Here is a 16,686-nt window from a genome sequence, read left to right as displayed (position 1 = left end):
TCTCCCACCTTATAATTTTATAGTGTATAATTAAGTGAGCTATATATACTACTACGGAATATTATTTTAAAATGAGTTATAGAAATCTTGCGTGTTAATTTATGAAAGAGCAAGTATCAAATTTAATTTCACAATTTCAAATGTTTTAAGTCAATGATTGAAAGTAGTGATGTTTAAGATTGAAAATGTATTAAATGATAAAACCCAATCTTAGATCCCATTAACCCCAACATTGACACACACAAAGTAGTTTTAGTTTTGTTTAATAAACAAAGGACAACACAAAATTACAATTATTGTAAGAGCATTATAAATCTATAATGCCTAATACTTTTGTGCCTAAAAAACTAAATTAGTGGTAATTAGGGGACAGAATATTCTCTAATCAGCTTATATTTCTCTAATTAAGCATGCAATTTGTAAAGAGACTGATCGAATCAATGGAAACATAAAGCTATTTTGTTGTGCTCCCCAAAAGCTCAAACATGAAAATTTTATTCCCTAAATCAATAAAGAAGCTAGATTCATACATAAATAAACAAAAAATATTTTACTTTAATTGTTGTGGGAATTTTTAATTACAAATGAATATATTGAATGCTCTATATCATAAAGATGCACTAACCAATAAAGTAGTACTAGTAGTTAAGAGCTTAAGATAATTTAATATGGTGGACTAGGGAGCCTACATAACGGGTTTCCAATCTTCAGTCTCGAGTACCACTCTTAAGACTTTAATATAGTTTGTATAGACAAATCGGCATTTGTCATGATTTAAGTCAGAAGAATTTTTTAGGTTTTAGTTTAATTATTGGTGACATCTGACTTGCAATTTTTTTTTCCCTTCAGTTTAATTGGGTGGAATGCTTTGGGTGCTAATGTTATGGCCAACTCTATGTGTTATTTTTCCAGAGTGGATTTCCATGGAATCATGTTGATATCATCACAGCATATTATGTCTAAAGTACTATAATTTGGAGCACCTGAATCCATATATTCCCTTCACTTTATATTATATCTCTTTCTTTTTTGCCAGATATTTTTTGGTGCTAGTAGTAATTATTGTTTTACTTTCTTTGAATTATTTGAATTTGAATAACACATTTTTTATGTGTTTTCATTAATCAAAGCATTTATCCTATATATAAGGCCGGTTACATGAATTAAGATTTTATCTCCTATACGGCTATACTCACTTACCATGATCTTCAGCTTTCATTCCCTTCTAACCAATGTTATATGTTCCTACAAACCTAACTTCTTCATGCCTTTCTTAACTCTTTTCAGCCAAGTCATATTTGATCTTCCTCAGCTTCTTCAAAGATTTATTTCTTTGATCTCAACTCTTCACTTACCTTACGGCTTTTTCCAAAATTTGATTGACATATCCAAACCAATGCAATCAATCATATCTTATTTTGTCCTTAATGTTGCTACTCTTAACTCTCTTTCTAATATCTTCGTTTCCTATTCTATCTTTTAGTTGGGAGTTATACACGGTAAGTATTTATGGTCCAACTTTAATCAAAAGAAGCGGAGAAAGTATTTTGTAGTTCTTATATAATCTGACTATGTACGTAGTTGATTGTAACTGTAGATGACGAAGCATAGGTGATCAAGCACATATATCAACCATGCAATTATGCAAATGAAAAGATAAATGATGTTTTTTTTTTAGTTAGGAATTAATTCATATCATTTGATAATGAAAGCAGTGTTTTCTAGATGAAAAGGGCATTTTCTCAGCATCAAATTAAGGCCAAACGTTTATAATATGCGCACCAAATTTATGATCCAAGAAACCAGACGTCCTAGTCGTACGTCCAACTACATGCCATTGGCCCTTAAGGTATTGAGTAATAGTCTTTCTAAGCAAGTTGTAAGAAATTAATTTCACTATATTATTATTATTATTATAGCTTAACCTTTTGATCTAAACTTGAATTCAAATACCAACTATATATAATTTGAGTTAGTGTTTATTCTTTTCTAGATTAATAAATATTTCTTTATGGTGGTCAAATTTCCAAACTTTGAATATAATTAAATAAAGATTAAGGAATATGTCTTAGGGCCTGTTTTCTTACATTGAAATTCAGTTCAGCTCAATTCAGCTCAGCTCGGTTCAGTTCAATTCAGCTCTTAATTTCCTTCTCTTATAAAATATTCATTTCAGTTCAGCTCTTAATTTCCTTCTCTTATAAAATATTCATTTCAGTTCAGTTCAATTCAGCTCAGTTCAGTCAATGAGAACAGACCCTTATATGTATTTGCAAAATATATACGTATATTTTATCAAAGAGTAACAAAATAAGTCAAACAGCTACGTAGAAAATTGTAACATGTAATTTGTTTTAGTAATAAAAGAATGACAAAGATATAAATAATATTTTTCTTTCAAAAAAAAAAGATATAAATAATATTTTAATTAACGTCTATCAGTAAAAATTACATTAAATGCTAGCTACTCGCATTAGCACAATTAATTATGAATTTATGATGATCGGAGGTTTATAGTGGAGCCTATGTCATAATTAAACAAATACTAAGCTTATATGTAGAGCTAAATTAGAGACCACTAATTTATACAACCTCTTTATTTTCTCCATCATAACAAATGCTAAAATTATGATAAATGGCCACTTAAATTAAAGTTTCTTTAGCAACTAAATCGACAAAGCATTGCTTTAGCACATGGATATGGGTTATGGCTTTCATCCCTCTTTACACAATGAAAATTAAGAAAATGTGGTGGATTCAAAGGATTTGGACTTTTTAAGTCAATTCTCTCTTTGCACATAATTTGATTTATATGTGTTTCCAATAATAGGACTTGTCAGTTGTCACAATTCAAGGACAACAACTAATCCTTGCACTATCTTTTTCTTCTCTAACTTAACTTAGCTTTTTATAACCTATTGCTTACTTTGAATGATTTCCATTTTAGTTATTCATCATTTTGTCTTTGGTTCTATAAAGACGTAAAGTCATTGTTTATCTATTCGAATCTTTTATACTTTATATATCTTTAAATTGTTAAAAACGGTCGTAAAAGCCCGTGAACGAGAACTTTAATGTGTACAACTCCCTTATAACATAAGGAGGGATACATGCATCTCCCGTCTAATGAATCAAGTACACATTTACTTTCTTCATTTTGTTTTAACCACAACATAATTTTGTTTAGAAAGTTACAACATTATTGTAACATTACTTTATTTGACGAATGATTCTACAGTATTTATCTCACGAATGAGTTGTGAATTTTAGCTGACTAAAGTTTCTACATGATGTAATTAAAAAACGACTTTCAATTTAAACTAATGAGTACTACATTATTTGTCCTTCGGTGACTCTTCAGATTGCGGGATACTTTGAGTCCCCACATCGGAACAAAAGGACAGAATGTTAACACAACAAGGTCCCAAGTACACGTCTACACACAGTCACACAGAGTTTTTTTCAGCAAATTTCCACTCTACGACTTTGCGGTGGCTGTTAATTTTGGTGTTTGGTGAGACTCACACTCCAAGTTTCAGGTGACTTTCCTTTTTCACATTTTCTCTTTATAAAAAATTACACCATATAGTACGGAGTATAAACTGACAAAACACAAAATAACCCAATTTCTAGCTCAATTTATCCATCTTCTTCCTTCTTTTTCTGGGTTATTTTTCTGGGTTTCATTCATTTTTGTGATTCTTCTTATACTAGTGTCAAATTTTCCTTATTTATAGCCCTTTTTTTCTCCAAGATTTATGCTTTATTTAATCTAACAGCAGAATTTTACAGATTTGAGCATCTGGGGTTTGCAATTAATTTACCATTATCTTGTTTGATTCATCAAATCTTTGTTTTTGGTCTGTTTCACAAGCTTGAAACAAAATCATCCACATTACTTTTGATTATTTTAGTCATACTTATTGCCCACTATGCTGTGATTGGTGTCCCTATATAATTTCTGTTATTAAAGTTGGTGTCAAATTCACTGTATCCAGATACCCTTTAGCATTTATGCAGCAGCTCACTAATTATTTGTTACATGTCCTGTGTTAATATTCTTTAACTATTACTCTTTTCGTCCTATTATATAGTTGGTGATTCATTTTTCATGTGAGTTAAGAAAAGTCTAATGTCAGTAGATTCTTTAATTTGTAGTTAAATCCGTGTCGGTCAAGGTATCTATAGATTGCCTCTCATTAAAACGACTTTGTTAAGGTTATTCACTAGATAAATTCCTATTATCTAGCTGACCCCTCATCAAATTATTAAGATTGCTTAGATTTTGCTCCCACTTAGAAAGTTGGGAGTATTATATACAAGTATAGTACACTGTGCAATCACTTGGTACAATAAATTCTCAGATCTTGCACAATATTCTTTTATTATTGATTAGTATACTATTATATGATATACTTTTTAATTCAAGTCCAATGCTATTCTTCTTGATATCTTGTTTCTCATTCATCTTTGTTGTCAAGTCTTTGTTAACAATTAAACTAACAAAGATGAGACTACTATCTCCCTTTTTCTGGGTAGAATTATCCAAGTCCCTTATGTGTTATATTAGAAAGAGGGGGCTTGTTTTTGGTGTTTTTGAGGCTACTTATTTGAGTCCAGTGAGAAAAGTTCATACAGTTGAGTTTGTTGAAGTGAAGGATGAGGGAATATCAGTTTTGGATTTGCCAGACTTGACCTTGGATATGATTCTAGACCGGCTTTCGCCGGCTGATTTGTGTAGCTTGTCTGGGGTGTGTAGAGAGTTGAGAGGAAAATGTAGGAGTGATCATATGTGGGAGAAACATATGAAGAGCAAATGGGGAAGAGTGATTGGTAATGCTGCTCTTGTGAAATGGCATGAACATATGGCCCTTAATAAGAGGAGATTTTCCTTAGGTGGTAGCAGCAATGGAGGGATTATTTTGAATATTTTTAGTTTGTGGCCATTTTCATCATTGATTAGGCCAAAATTGATAGGTAGAAGTGAGCTTAAGGGTTCTTTACCACCTGATTCAATCATGGGTTGGTATCTTTCTCTTGAAAGCGGCGAGTTCTGGTTCCCAGCTCAGGTCTATAATCGTGAGGTATACACACAAATTTTGTATAGAATTGCATATAGCATATTGTAGAGGCATGTTTAGCTGTTTTTTGTTCATTTGTTTATATAATCAACTAAATCAAGCATAGATTGTAGACCTAAACAACTTCTGTTATTGCAGAATGGACATGATGGATTTGTGCTGTCATGTTATGATGCTGAACTTAGCTACAACTCCAAATCAGACACTTTCCAAGCTAGGTAAGATATATATATGGTAGAGAGTTATCAAATTCTTACATAACTTGACCTTGAATTTTATATTTTGCGTAAAAAATTGTTGGGTCTGATAAGTTTAATTGGGAGAGTTTGTTAATGGAATTGCTTTTCTTATGTTGTTAAGGTATACCCTGCATGGCCGAAAGACCGTAGAGGAAAACATATCCTGGAGTAGAATCAGAGCTCCACCTGTTGATAATCCTGCATATGAGCTTCATGTGTCTGATTGTTTAGATGATTTGAAGCCAGGAGATCATTTAGAAATTCAGTGGAGAAGAAACAGAGAATATCCATATGGTGTGTTCACCGCGGATTTTGTATCCTGAATGTGTAGTCGAAAGCATTAACATCTTGAAGAATTTACTATTTGCAGACTTTTTCTTTGTTCTTTGATTCTAATCATTTACTGTTAATGTGTTACAGGCTGGTGGTATGGAGTTGTTGGTCACCTGGATTCATGCACCAGGAATGAATATCATTGCATATGTCATGATAGTGGTAAGGAACTCATACAGTCATACCGTACCTTGTTATCTGGTTTTATGATGAATCTTTCTTTTTAATATTGTGATTTGTGATTCTATCATTGGTAGTTGAAGTTTCTAATCTGATTGCCACCTTTATTAGAAACTGAAATAGGACATTTAAGCTAGCAAAGTTGTTCAAGAAAGTCCATTACTTTGAGAATTGGCAACCTTGTCTTGCTTGCTTTGATGTAGTTGACCACTCCTGTTCACTTCACTTATTGGCTATATTCTTATAGGTCTAATTTGTCTAAATTCAGCTGATTGACTTGAGCATGGCTGATAGGCATAACTAAACTTTGAATTTGTTGTAGTTTCTAAGAAAGATAAGTTCGCATTTAAACTTGTTTAAGCCACCAAGCGTGCGACTTGGGAGCATATAGGTGGTAGTGGTCCAACATGGTGGGCATCCATGTTTTCTACTGTAGGTGACACTCTCCCTCTCTAGAGACTGCTACCAGCAACGACTTATGGGTCAAGGGCTGATCATTTTCTAAACAGATTAAGGCATATGTGCTTATAAATTTTGTTTAAGCTCTTTGCTCTATTTTTTTTTTTTTTTTTTTTTTTTTGTAAATTTAGTGGCAGTTGCCCTATACTGGGATTTAAGTGTAGATGTCGTAGTGTCACACTATGCTATTAGCACATCTACTGCAAAGTCATTTTTGGCGGAATACTTTTGGGTCATGTGAACTCTATCTGTACACGAGGTCTTTAAAATGACCAAATTCTTGGAGACTATACTTCCTACCTTCTACTCCTATTTAGATCTTAGTGATGGAAAATTTTAGGTTGTGGCCAATGTAATCCTAAGGCTGTGATACTGTAGTCTCTTCAGTCTTCACGTTCTTTATAATAGCACGAACTGTTTTTTACTGTTTGGTTTCCCCTTTGTTGGAGAGAACAGAATTGCTTTTTTTCTTTTTTTATCATCACTTGTATGTGCTATGCAGCAGTCATCACTTAAGAATCGGTTGAATATCTCCTGTCATTTCTTGGATAGTTGATTTAACTTCATTCTTTTATGCTAACAGACACAGTGACACTAGAGTTTAATCAATACGCCCCTGACTCAAGATGGAGGAGAATGAATGTCAATAGGAAGAATCATCGAGAAGAAGGAAACGAGGGTGATGGCTTCTATGGAGGAATCAGAAAAATATACAGTGAAGAAGAGATCACCATTTGGAAAAGCTTATGGCCGACCAAGGTCCTAAACTAGCAGACAGCTTTTTTACTCTTTAATACCAGTTACCTTTAGAAGTGTAAGTACCACATTCTTCAGATGGTAACAATGTCAGATGAAAATGCAAAAGTTGGCCTTTGTTTCTCTATTTGATATGTGCAAAGGCGTTGTACAGATTGATTTATACTGTATTTGTACCATACATCCCAAAAACAAACTTTTGAGTGTGCTGTGTGCATCTAGTTACAATTTGGTGTTGTATTTCCGTTTTGTATAAACTGAAATGATCAAGAATTCTCGTTGATCAGAGGTTCCAAAATTTTCCTGCACGTTATGCTAGTCTGTGCATATGCACGCGCGCACACACGCAAACACAGCACTCTCGTGCTGTTTGGAGCCTAAAACTAAGGCTGAAAGATCATAATATTAGTTAATGGTAAATGATGGAGCATTTTCAACTGAAGTAGACAGAACAATAACATGGTATGATGATAGGCAATTAGGTACTATTACTAGGAAAAACTAGAATTAAAATGAACAGAGTTCTCAAGTAAATTCTGGAAACTGGGAAAATTTGTTGAAGATTCCAAATCTTTGTTGTTTTGTTTTGTGCAAATAAATTGTTGGTTTGTTATTGGGGACCCAAGAAAAGGTCTCTTCATCCACTTTCCATCCAGTTTCCTTACATTTTTGTCAAAATTAATGTGGTTGTATATGTTTTACAATTAATCATTCGTTATTTATCAAACCGCCTTACTACGGAGTATATATGAATTTACCTACACTTGACCAATTTTTTTAGTTACAAGAATAACACAATCTATAATATTATTATGAATAAAGATATATGCAGCCCTTACACCGATTTACTCGTGAATTGCCGAAAAATTCCAAACTTAATACTTAAAAAAGAAGTATATTAAATGCTTATATACAGTCCTTAGGGCTGCCTATAGCATTACCCTATTATTAATTCTTATAGGGAAAACATGTTGACGACATATGTCACTCCATGTCATAATGAGATTTACTACATGACACCACATGGATGATGATATGACACTACGTATAATTATTTAGACCATATTTAATTTAATCCCTCATCATCCTTGGAATTTCTAACTTCTATGACCAATATTATTCTATCAATCAAGTAGACAACCACATTGATTTCCCATAAATAAATTCTTTTTTACTCTATTGTATTTGTTTTCATATTTCACAATTAATGTCTCTCTATCACTTTATTTATAAGTTGTAATTTTTCATTAACTTGGATCCTAAAAGTTTTTAAGCATATTATGCAATGTCCTACTTAATTGTAAAACATATACAACTGCATCTCTCTTTCTATCCTCTTTTTTTTTTTAACTTTTATTTTTTATTATTTAAAGTTAAGATAATGTTTTCAAGATATTATTAAAAGTCAAGGTAGATTTTACATGTTTTATTTAAATAAACCCCGAGGCATCGCTCGGGCCTTAAACTAGTTTTAATAACAAACTCAATTTATCTCTATACTTGACAATGGATGACAATTGACTCACTCAATTAGCATTTTAGAGTTGTATTCAAAGTGTGGATCAAATCACGACCAGGGTGACTATAGCCATTTTTTTTTCTTTGTTAAATGGTCTTATTATGAATGTTAACTATCTTAGCCAGTACCGTTTTTTCATCTCCGAAGTATATCCCTTTGGTTTAGGAGTCTATAGTCTTTAACTCTTTATGTGACTATTGGTGGGTTAATTCCAATTCCTAACATTCACCAATCACCTAACAACTTGTATTGCGTGAGAAGAAAAACCCAGGAAAAGCAACAGTTTTTTCTGGGAAAAATTAAGACCAACAAAACAAACCCAGATTTCCCAGAATCACTGCTCAGACAACCAAGAGGAGAGAGAAAGAGAAGCGCAGAAGAGGGTGCCCTTTGAACTCGAAGATGAACGGCGGTCCATCTGGATTCAGTGAGTTAATTCGTTCTTTCTCTTCAAAAATTGCTTCTTTTTCCGATTTGAGGCATACCCTTTTCATAGATTCAGCAAATTTAGATACCCTTTTCGAAATTCTATGTGATTTTCAAATATTGATCGAATTTTTGGTAATTGCAGATAATGCCCCTGTAACTAGAGGTGTCATTGTTGCTTCCGCCCTTTTCACCGTTTTCTTTGGACTTCAAGGCCGTTCTAATAAGCTTGGATTCTCATATCTGGTAAATCCAACATTTTCTGTGATAATTTGTTCTTAATTTTTGTTGATTTTGTGTAATTTGTACTTTGATGCTAGGTTTTTGTAAATTCATTTCTGCCAATTTGTTGATCTTTTCCTAGTTTTCTACCTGAATTTTGCTTTTTGATGTTTTAATTTTGATTAGTATTTTATCTATGGTAAAGAGTATTTTTTATTTAGTGAATTAGTCATATTTATTGTATTTCATGCTTAATTTTGAGGGACATTCTTTGCTGTATTAAGTAATTATCATCGTTCAAACCAATGTTGCAAAATATATACTGCCTGGTTTTCAGTTTCTGTTATAAAATCGTGTTGATAGATGGCTTGAAATGGGCTTACTTTTACCTAATAATTTAGCTCTTTTAATAGGATATATTCCAGAAGCCTCAGTTATGGAAGATCATTGTCTCAACTTATGCATTTACATCAACACCAGAGATGATGTTTGGACTCTATCTGCTGTACTATTTCCGGGTTTTCGAGAGACAGATAGGATCAAATAAGTACACAGTGAGTATTCATTGATGATTTACTTATGTGACTTTTTCTGTTGTTCATACTATATAGCTTAATTTGGAGTGCAATCTAAATGACATTTATGAAAATGTTACCCATGATAAGACTATATTATTGATCAACCATGATTATTAATATATAGTCTTTTATCTGCCTGATGTTACAATATTGTGTCATTAGCATTAAGACCAATTTTATGTTATTGCTTCTCACCTTCTCTCCATTATAGGTTATGAGAATATTGATAAGAATGTGTTGTTGATGTATCTTTTCTTTTCTTTTTTTTTCCTTTTTTTTTTTTTTTTTTGTCTTTGGAACTTTTGTAAGGCGTTCAGTGGATTACCTCCATCGAAACCCTTCCAATAGAAGATAAGGAAGAAGGCATAAAAGGAAAAATGTTGAGCATTTTTTGTGCAACTTTTTCTAGAATTTTCATTTATTGACTTGTCTAATCTTTTGCAGGTGTTCATTTTATTCTCTTTGATAGTTTCTTTCTTCCTAGGCAGTGCCACACTAGCCCTCCTTAAAGGTATGTGGTGTAAATACTCAAGTCAAGGCTGCCTTTTAAGTTATGATTATCTGTGGTTATAGACTTGTAAAACTCCTGTTAAAAATGAACATGTATGACTCAACAAGATCTCAATTGAGTCTTTTTCTGCTGGAATGACTAGTAAACTGAATTTAGCTGCATTAGATTCACATTTCTAACATTGGTATAACTTTTTACCACAAAACTAAGGATGCCTCTATTGGATCTCTGTGGCAAGCCAAGTAACCCCAATTTCTAAATCTGGGGTTATTTTTGAAAATAATTGCGCTGGAAATAATGTTATTAAGTTTAAAAATTGAGCCGTCAAGTGACTAGGAGGAAGAGACAAAAGTTAGAGCACTTTCAATACTGTGATTGGAGTGATCAGGGTCCTAACATTTTTGTGTTGATGTCGGGTGGTGACAAAAAAGAGAGGAAATAAAGACTTTTGATTTTAAAGATTAATCTTAGTTGGGTAGAGAATATTAGTGAGGCAGGGAGAGCGTGAGACAACTAAGGTGGAGTAAAAAAAAAAAGCTAGGATAGTAGGACAAGAGTCCAAAGGGTATTATTATTTACTCCCTCTAACTATTAGTTTTGGATTTCCATTACTTTATTGGTGTCCTATGATTTTCAATTTATATGCTCTTAAAAAATAAAAAATATAAAAAAAAATTAGAAATAAAAACTTCTCTGTAAATAAACCTTCAGAAGAATTTTGTAGTCATACTCAATTTAATTTAGACACCCGTTACCCATGTATCTTAAGATTGTTAGTTTTACATGACAGGCTCTGATCCATTTTTAAATTAAACCTGTGTTTGAGTTTAGCCTAAATGATGATAAGTGTTATAGTGCCAGTTATTGCTCCTGGCTTCTTGTAGCTTGGCCTGATTTTTGGAGTTAGCTGTTGAATTTTAGGGCTGTGCATGATGGATATAATGTAAGCTAGGTTTCCTAACATTGTTCCTGCATATGAATTCAACTATTTAAGATTTAGCTTGGGGCTGCAGCTTATTTTTACTGTACAGTATATCAAGAAGCATGAGAGGAAAAAGCTGCACCCTGTTTTTCTTGTCCTGTTATGGTGGGCCAATTATGGGTTTAGACCGTTTGTTTTTTATATGGAAGTTCATAGCATTTTTTTTAGCCTTACTAGATAGTGTAGATACTTTCATTTAAATTTCAATAAATTAATAAAGAGTAGTTCAACTGAGTACCAAACTTGTTTTGGATCCAAATATGTGGAAATTCTGTTTCCCATTACTCTAATTCAAAACCAAACCTGTCTGTATCAGGTGGTTTCTGAGTGGTTTCAAGTCTAGAATTCCCTTTCAAGTGACGAAATCTTGGTGGAAATTTCAGGCAAAAGGTACCTTTGTGTTGCCTCATGGGTCCGTGGCCATAGATAACAGACTAACACAATTGATAAAATAATATCTTCTAGGGTTCAAATTTGTAATCAAGAATTCAAGATTGTGAATGACAAACTAAGTTAAATCATCCTTGCCTTCCGACATAAAAGGCAAAATCATCCATGAGAAGTGTATTTCAATTACAAAAAGCTCTGTGGCCCTACAAATCTTGACAGGTACTTTAGGAAATAGGTCAGATACTTTAGGAAATAGGTACCTTGGGTTGCCCACTCTCCTCAGCCATTGATGATGCACTCACACTAGTTACAGGACAAAGATTGCTTCTCCTCATCAAAGGTCATTGTCAATATGTTATTTCCTTTATACCCTTCTAAAACATTAATTGAAAGTCTTAGTAGATAGATATTGGAGTGGATTATGTTTGATTTTCAAGCATCCTTCCAAAATCCAAAAGCTCCTTTTTACTTGGAATTCATGTTAAAGTTTATTGCCTTGATGAATGAAGAATCTAATGAAGAACTGTAGGAGTCCACGGTTCTAGGTACCCTTTGTTCTAAATTGCTCTTTTGTGCAATGAAGATTGATTTAATTGAGTAATATCACTTTGGTGCCCTTGTCTCACTAATTCCATTGTGGTTCCCTAACCTTAAACATTGCTCATTCTAGGGACCTGCCCTTCCATTTAAGTAGTATTCTTCTTTTGTGTATTGATTTCGCACTGGATCAAAGCAAAGTATAATCCTTTTTATATTTTTTATTTATTTTGGTGTGTTTGATGAATTGGTCAAAGATTTTCCTACTTTTTAAGTATTTTAGGAAAAGAATATGGAAGTTTTTTTTTTTGGTTGAATTTTTTAGCAAGTGAGGGTGTCAAATATACCTGTTGGCTTTTCAATTAGCATTTAAATAGAGCTCTTAATGACTTACAGGTTATTTGTGGAAAACTGAAGTTATAAAAAAATGTTAAAACATTAGGGCACTAGAATGGAATTAGTGAAAACATAGGGCACTGCGTGAATTTATCCCAATCCTCAGTACACCAAAGTGAAAACTGTCCTCAAAATTAAATGATAAAGAAAAGCTTGAATGCTTGAGAAATGTATGATAATTATTTTCTTGATAGTTTGTGTCTCGTCGCTCTATTTACTGTTCTGCATGTGGGACCGCACCCCTGCTTCATAAACGCTTTGCTTGATTCATATCTCTTCCAATTAGAACCATAATAGTGGCTTGATTACTGGGTATTCCCTGTTCCTATACTCATTTAAAGAGCCTAGTCCTTTATTGCCTCTCAATCATGTTAAAGGGTAAATATTCTGCTACTTTTCCTTGCTGTGCTTTTACCTTTTATATGGATTTGTGGATTCTGTACCTTCCCATTAGAGGTTCAATTGCATATCTCTGCAATTGAAAGGGTAGATTGTGTACTGATCTGCTATCTTCAATTAGATTTTAGAAGCAATATGGTGCATTAGGAATGGCACGGGGAATGTGAAGTCTTTATTTGGATTTTGAACACCAAATTGTAGGTCACAACAGATTTAGACCTTATCTAAACATATGGCAGAAAGCTATGCAAATTCACTCTTTTATTTTTTGGAAAGACTGCCTGGGGATTTGGAGCAATTTCTATTGCACTGCACAATTTTGCTTGTGGACGTCAACAAGCTTAGTTTGTTAGTTAATGTCTTGGGAGGTAATACACTATGGACAGGGATCAATGCCTGTCTACAACATTGCCTTTTATGGCTTCCTATACGCACAAAATAAAATAAAAATGGAACATTTTATTACATTCTGGGTTGTTAGAAAGGTCTGTTTGCAGTTTTCCATGTTATGTTTTTGAAAACTATTGTTATGTCATTTTGCACTTCTGCATGAATAAAAAAATTTCTTGAGCAGTGCTGTGATTTCTGATGGTGGTCATGTACTGTGTTGCTGCAGATCCAAGCTCCTTAATCACGGCTGGACCTTATGGCCTGATCTTTTCTTCATTTGTACCATTCTTCTTTGATATTCCCGTGTCAACACGATTCCGGTTGTTTGGTTTTAACTTCTCTGACAAATCTTTCATATATCTGGCTGGTCTTCAGGTAATGCATTATTTGGTTTTCTTCAACCCTCATACTTTGTATGATATGTGGCCCCTTTGCTGGTGTCATTATTCCATCTGCACCTTTGACTTCATTGATTTCCCATGTCTCCCATATCTTTTTCTATCCTTGTCCTTACTTTGGTGTTTATTTTGCAGTTGCTTCTATCATCTTGGAAAAGATCGATTTTGCCAGGAATATGCGGCATCATTGCTGGTTCCTTATACAGAATGAACATTTTTTACATCCGCAGAGCAAAGGTTATAATTTTATAATTACACCCACCTCCCTTCCTTCCAGGGGAAGTGGGTCAGAGACTCTTGCTGTGGTTCTTTTTTTTTTTTTTCCTTTACTCCTCTTGTCTGCTCATAAGAATAGTCCTCATGAACCTAGGATATGAGCTAGGTTCTGATCTACATAAACCTCTTTACACAACTGACCAATATCTCTCTCTCTCTCTCTATCTCCCTCTTTCTCTCTTCCAAATATAAACATTCTCATGTTGGCTAACTTTATCAACTTGGTTTTCATGTTTGCAGTTGCCTGATTTCATTGCGTCTCTATTTTCGCGGGTATCTTGGCCATCTACGGGAAGCCCATCAGCTGCAACTGGGATTAGGAGTGTACCAGCTACTGCACCTTCTTATGCGGGGCGTCAAGTTGAGGCAAGTACATCTGCTTCATGATTTTATCTATTTTGTCCCTCTTCCCCCTGATAAAAAAAGGAACAAAAAACCCTTGAGCTATGATGCACGTAAACATTCTTCCTGAGTTCCCCCTGAACCTCCCTGTATGTGAAACGCAAAATATTTCTGAACGCCGGAATAAGACAAGACATGTCCCAAACATGAGAGGCATCTTTCAAACTGGAACGTGACTCATGCATTAAGCATGGTATATCACGTATATGTATTGACTATTACCCTTGCATATTAAATATGTTGCACCATCCATCCTTTCACTCTGTTAAAAGTACATTATAAAATTTTTGCAATGCAAATGGTATATTGCTCCCAATCAATCAAATTATTAAATGATTTATGTTTCTTTGAAATTGCAATTGCACATCTTCACTAAATCACTAGAGGTTCTGGATAAGGCATGGACTTTTAAAGCTTAAAGCACATAATTATGTAAAAAAATTCCTCGTATATAATTTATTACCTTAATAAAAGACCACTAATGTACACTGATTCCTTTCTAAGCTTCTCAATAGTAATCTATTGAATTATTTGAAGGTGAAAAGTTCATTGGTTGTAATTCGGAGAAGAGGCCTTTTTTTTTATATATGTTTTGAGGGAAGAAAGTGAGTTGAAGCTGGGAAGGTATCGTCAAAACTAGGAAGGGGGGGGGGGTTAGCAAAGCAGGGTGAGGAATTGAGCACATGGTTGTTGAGGTGAACAGAACAAAGAGTATTCAAAGGGTTTTGAGTTTGTGACACGTGATGGATGAAAGAAGATCAGCTCAGCCTTCTTTCAGATAGTGTTGCTTTACACTTACTTTTGATGGAGTGGATTTATGTGTAGTTGGCAGGTTTGGGTTATTAGTTTCCAACATTTCATCATGTATATCTTGAGACAAGTAGTCAAGTATCACAGTAGATTTGTGACCTGGTGTTGTAAATATTAACTACTAGGCCAGTCCAGCATTTTTCTGTTCAGTATACATGGTGGATATTATGGATGTGGAGTGTTAGTGGGTGGCCTTGGCTTGATATTATTCGAGGGTCAAAATTGGTGTCACTAAATTGCTCATATTGCCTACAAATTATGTTCTAGAATGTGAAAATTGTTGCATAGTTTAGCTGTGCAGTTCAGTAGTGTAACGAAATCAAGGAGCAAATTACACTCCCTTTCCACGTACTAGAACATCTGTTTTCTAGGTAACACTGGTCAAATATATTAGAAAAAAAAAAAAAAAAAAAAAAAAAAGCACGTATCCAGTTGCACATTGTAATAATATAAGCACTGGCCAGCGTGCTAAGCTTCTAGCTTTATTACACATCACAACTGCCTCTCATTTAGGAGGAAATTGTAGTCAAGTAACCTACATTTGCCATCTGCATTAATGCATTGCGGCATGCCCTTGTTGGATTTCATTAACTTTTTTTTTTTTTTTAATTGTAGAGAAACTACCCTACTCCAGTTGTCGGCTCTGTGGAACCATCAGATGACTCCGTTGCAATGCTAGTATCCATGGGTTTTGACCAAGATTCCGCTAGGCAAGCACTTGTGCAAGCTAGAAATGACGTCAATGTTGCCACAAATATCCTTCTTGAAGCACAATCCCATTGAAGAAGACAAGTGCAGTTGCTATGGTAAATTGGCTCTTGTTCGTTTTGTATCATCCAAATAGGGTTGTGAACAAGATAATTGATTTCCATAACTATCAGGAATGATAAGAAAACAAGGCTCGGTCGTTTTCCATGATTAAGGGGTTCCTTGTAGCAAACCTAGAACTCATTGGCATATAATTCTTCCTTGATTCCCTTTATTCCTTAAGAATGGGGGACTCACATTTAGTAACAAAGCATATAAGCTGACAAACTTTTTGACTTTAGAAGCCTTGTGCATTTTATTTGCAGCTTGTTAGGAGTTACTCTGATGTAAATTGTTTGTTTCAGGAATGTAGCAGTGTAATTTATACTTAGTATATTTTATGCAATTTTCTTATACTGTCCTTACATTTATTATAATAAAGGAAATTTCATTGGCTATTGTTACTAAGAATTGCTTTGATTTAGGGAGGTTTTTTGGAAGCAATTAACCAAACTACTTCTGGGAAGTTATTGTATTTTTTAACTCACATTTTTTGGCATCAACCCAATAGATTCAAGTTTCTTTAGAGGCATTGGGGCAACGTCGATGTTTGATTGAGCTGTTGTAATTTCTTCTGTCATTCCAACATCGATGT

At 33.8% G+C, this 16,686-nt stretch overlaps 2 protein-coding genes across 2 annotated transcripts; both read left to right on the top strand.

Annotated features, from left to right (window-relative positions):
* The first annotated feature begins 3,550 nt into the window (after window positions 1-3,550).
* LOC110710536 (F-box protein At2g26850-like) lies at window positions 3,551-7,356 on the top strand. Its single transcript, XM_021888859.1, has 5 exons — window positions 3,551-5,084; window positions 5,220-5,299; window positions 5,442-5,614; window positions 5,741-5,815; window positions 6,876-7,356. Exons 1-5 carry the CDS (start codon window positions 4,434-4,436, stop codon window positions 7,061-7,063), a joined length of 1,167 nt encoding a protein of 388 aa, XP_021744551.1. The 5' UTR covers window positions 3,551-4,433; the 3' UTR covers window positions 7,064-7,356.
* A 1,403-nt stretch (window positions 7,357-8,759) lies between these two features.
* LOC110710670 (rhomboid-like protein 20) lies at window positions 8,760-16,495 on the top strand. The gene is made up of 8 exons (XM_021889000.1): window positions 8,760-8,994; window positions 9,139-9,239; window positions 9,629-9,769; window positions 10,238-10,304; window positions 13,625-13,773; window positions 13,932-14,033; window positions 14,313-14,438; window positions 15,900-16,495. Exons 1-8 carry the CDS (start codon window positions 8,970-8,972, stop codon window positions 16,065-16,067), a joined length of 879 nt encoding a protein of 292 aa, XP_021744692.1. The 5' UTR covers window positions 8,760-8,969; the 3' UTR covers window positions 16,068-16,495.
* Window positions 16,496-16,686: the final 191 nt, after the last annotated feature.

Source organism: Chenopodium quinoa, unplaced genomic scaffold, assembly GCF_001683475.1.
Source record: "Chenopodium quinoa cultivar QQ74 unplaced genomic scaffold, ASM168347v1, whole genome shotgun sequence".
NCBI lineage: Eukaryota > Viridiplantae > Streptophyta > Magnoliopsida > Caryophyllales > Amaranthaceae > Chenopodium > Chenopodium quinoa.
This window is presented reverse-complemented; position numbering and strand designations above follow the sequence as displayed.

Excerpts from the sequence above, each read along its gene's own strand:
- LOC110710536 (XM_021888859.1), top strand. The coding sequence starts at position 4,434 with ATGCTATTCTTCTTGATATCTTGTTTCTCATTCATCTTTGTTGTCAAG. Across the intron at positions 5,300-5,441 it reads TCAGACACTTTCCAAGCTAG|GTATACCCTGCATGGCCGAA; the intron begins GTAAGATATATA and ends TATGTTGTTAAG. Across the intron at positions 5,816-6,875 it reads TTGCATATGTCATGATAGTG|ACACAGTGACACTAGAGTTT; the intron begins GTAAGGAACTCA and ends TTATGCTAACAG.
- LOC110710670 (XM_021889000.1), top strand. The coding sequence starts at position 8,970 with ATGAACGGCGGTCCATCTGGATTCA. Across the intron at positions 8,995-9,138 it reads CGGCGGTCCATCTGGATTCA|ATAATGCCCCTGTAACTAGA; the intron begins GTGAGTTAATTC and ends TGGTAATTGCAG. Across the intron at positions 9,240-9,628 it reads AGCTTGGATTCTCATATCTG|GATATATTCCAGAAGCCTCA; the intron begins GTAAATCCAACA and ends CTCTTTTAATAG.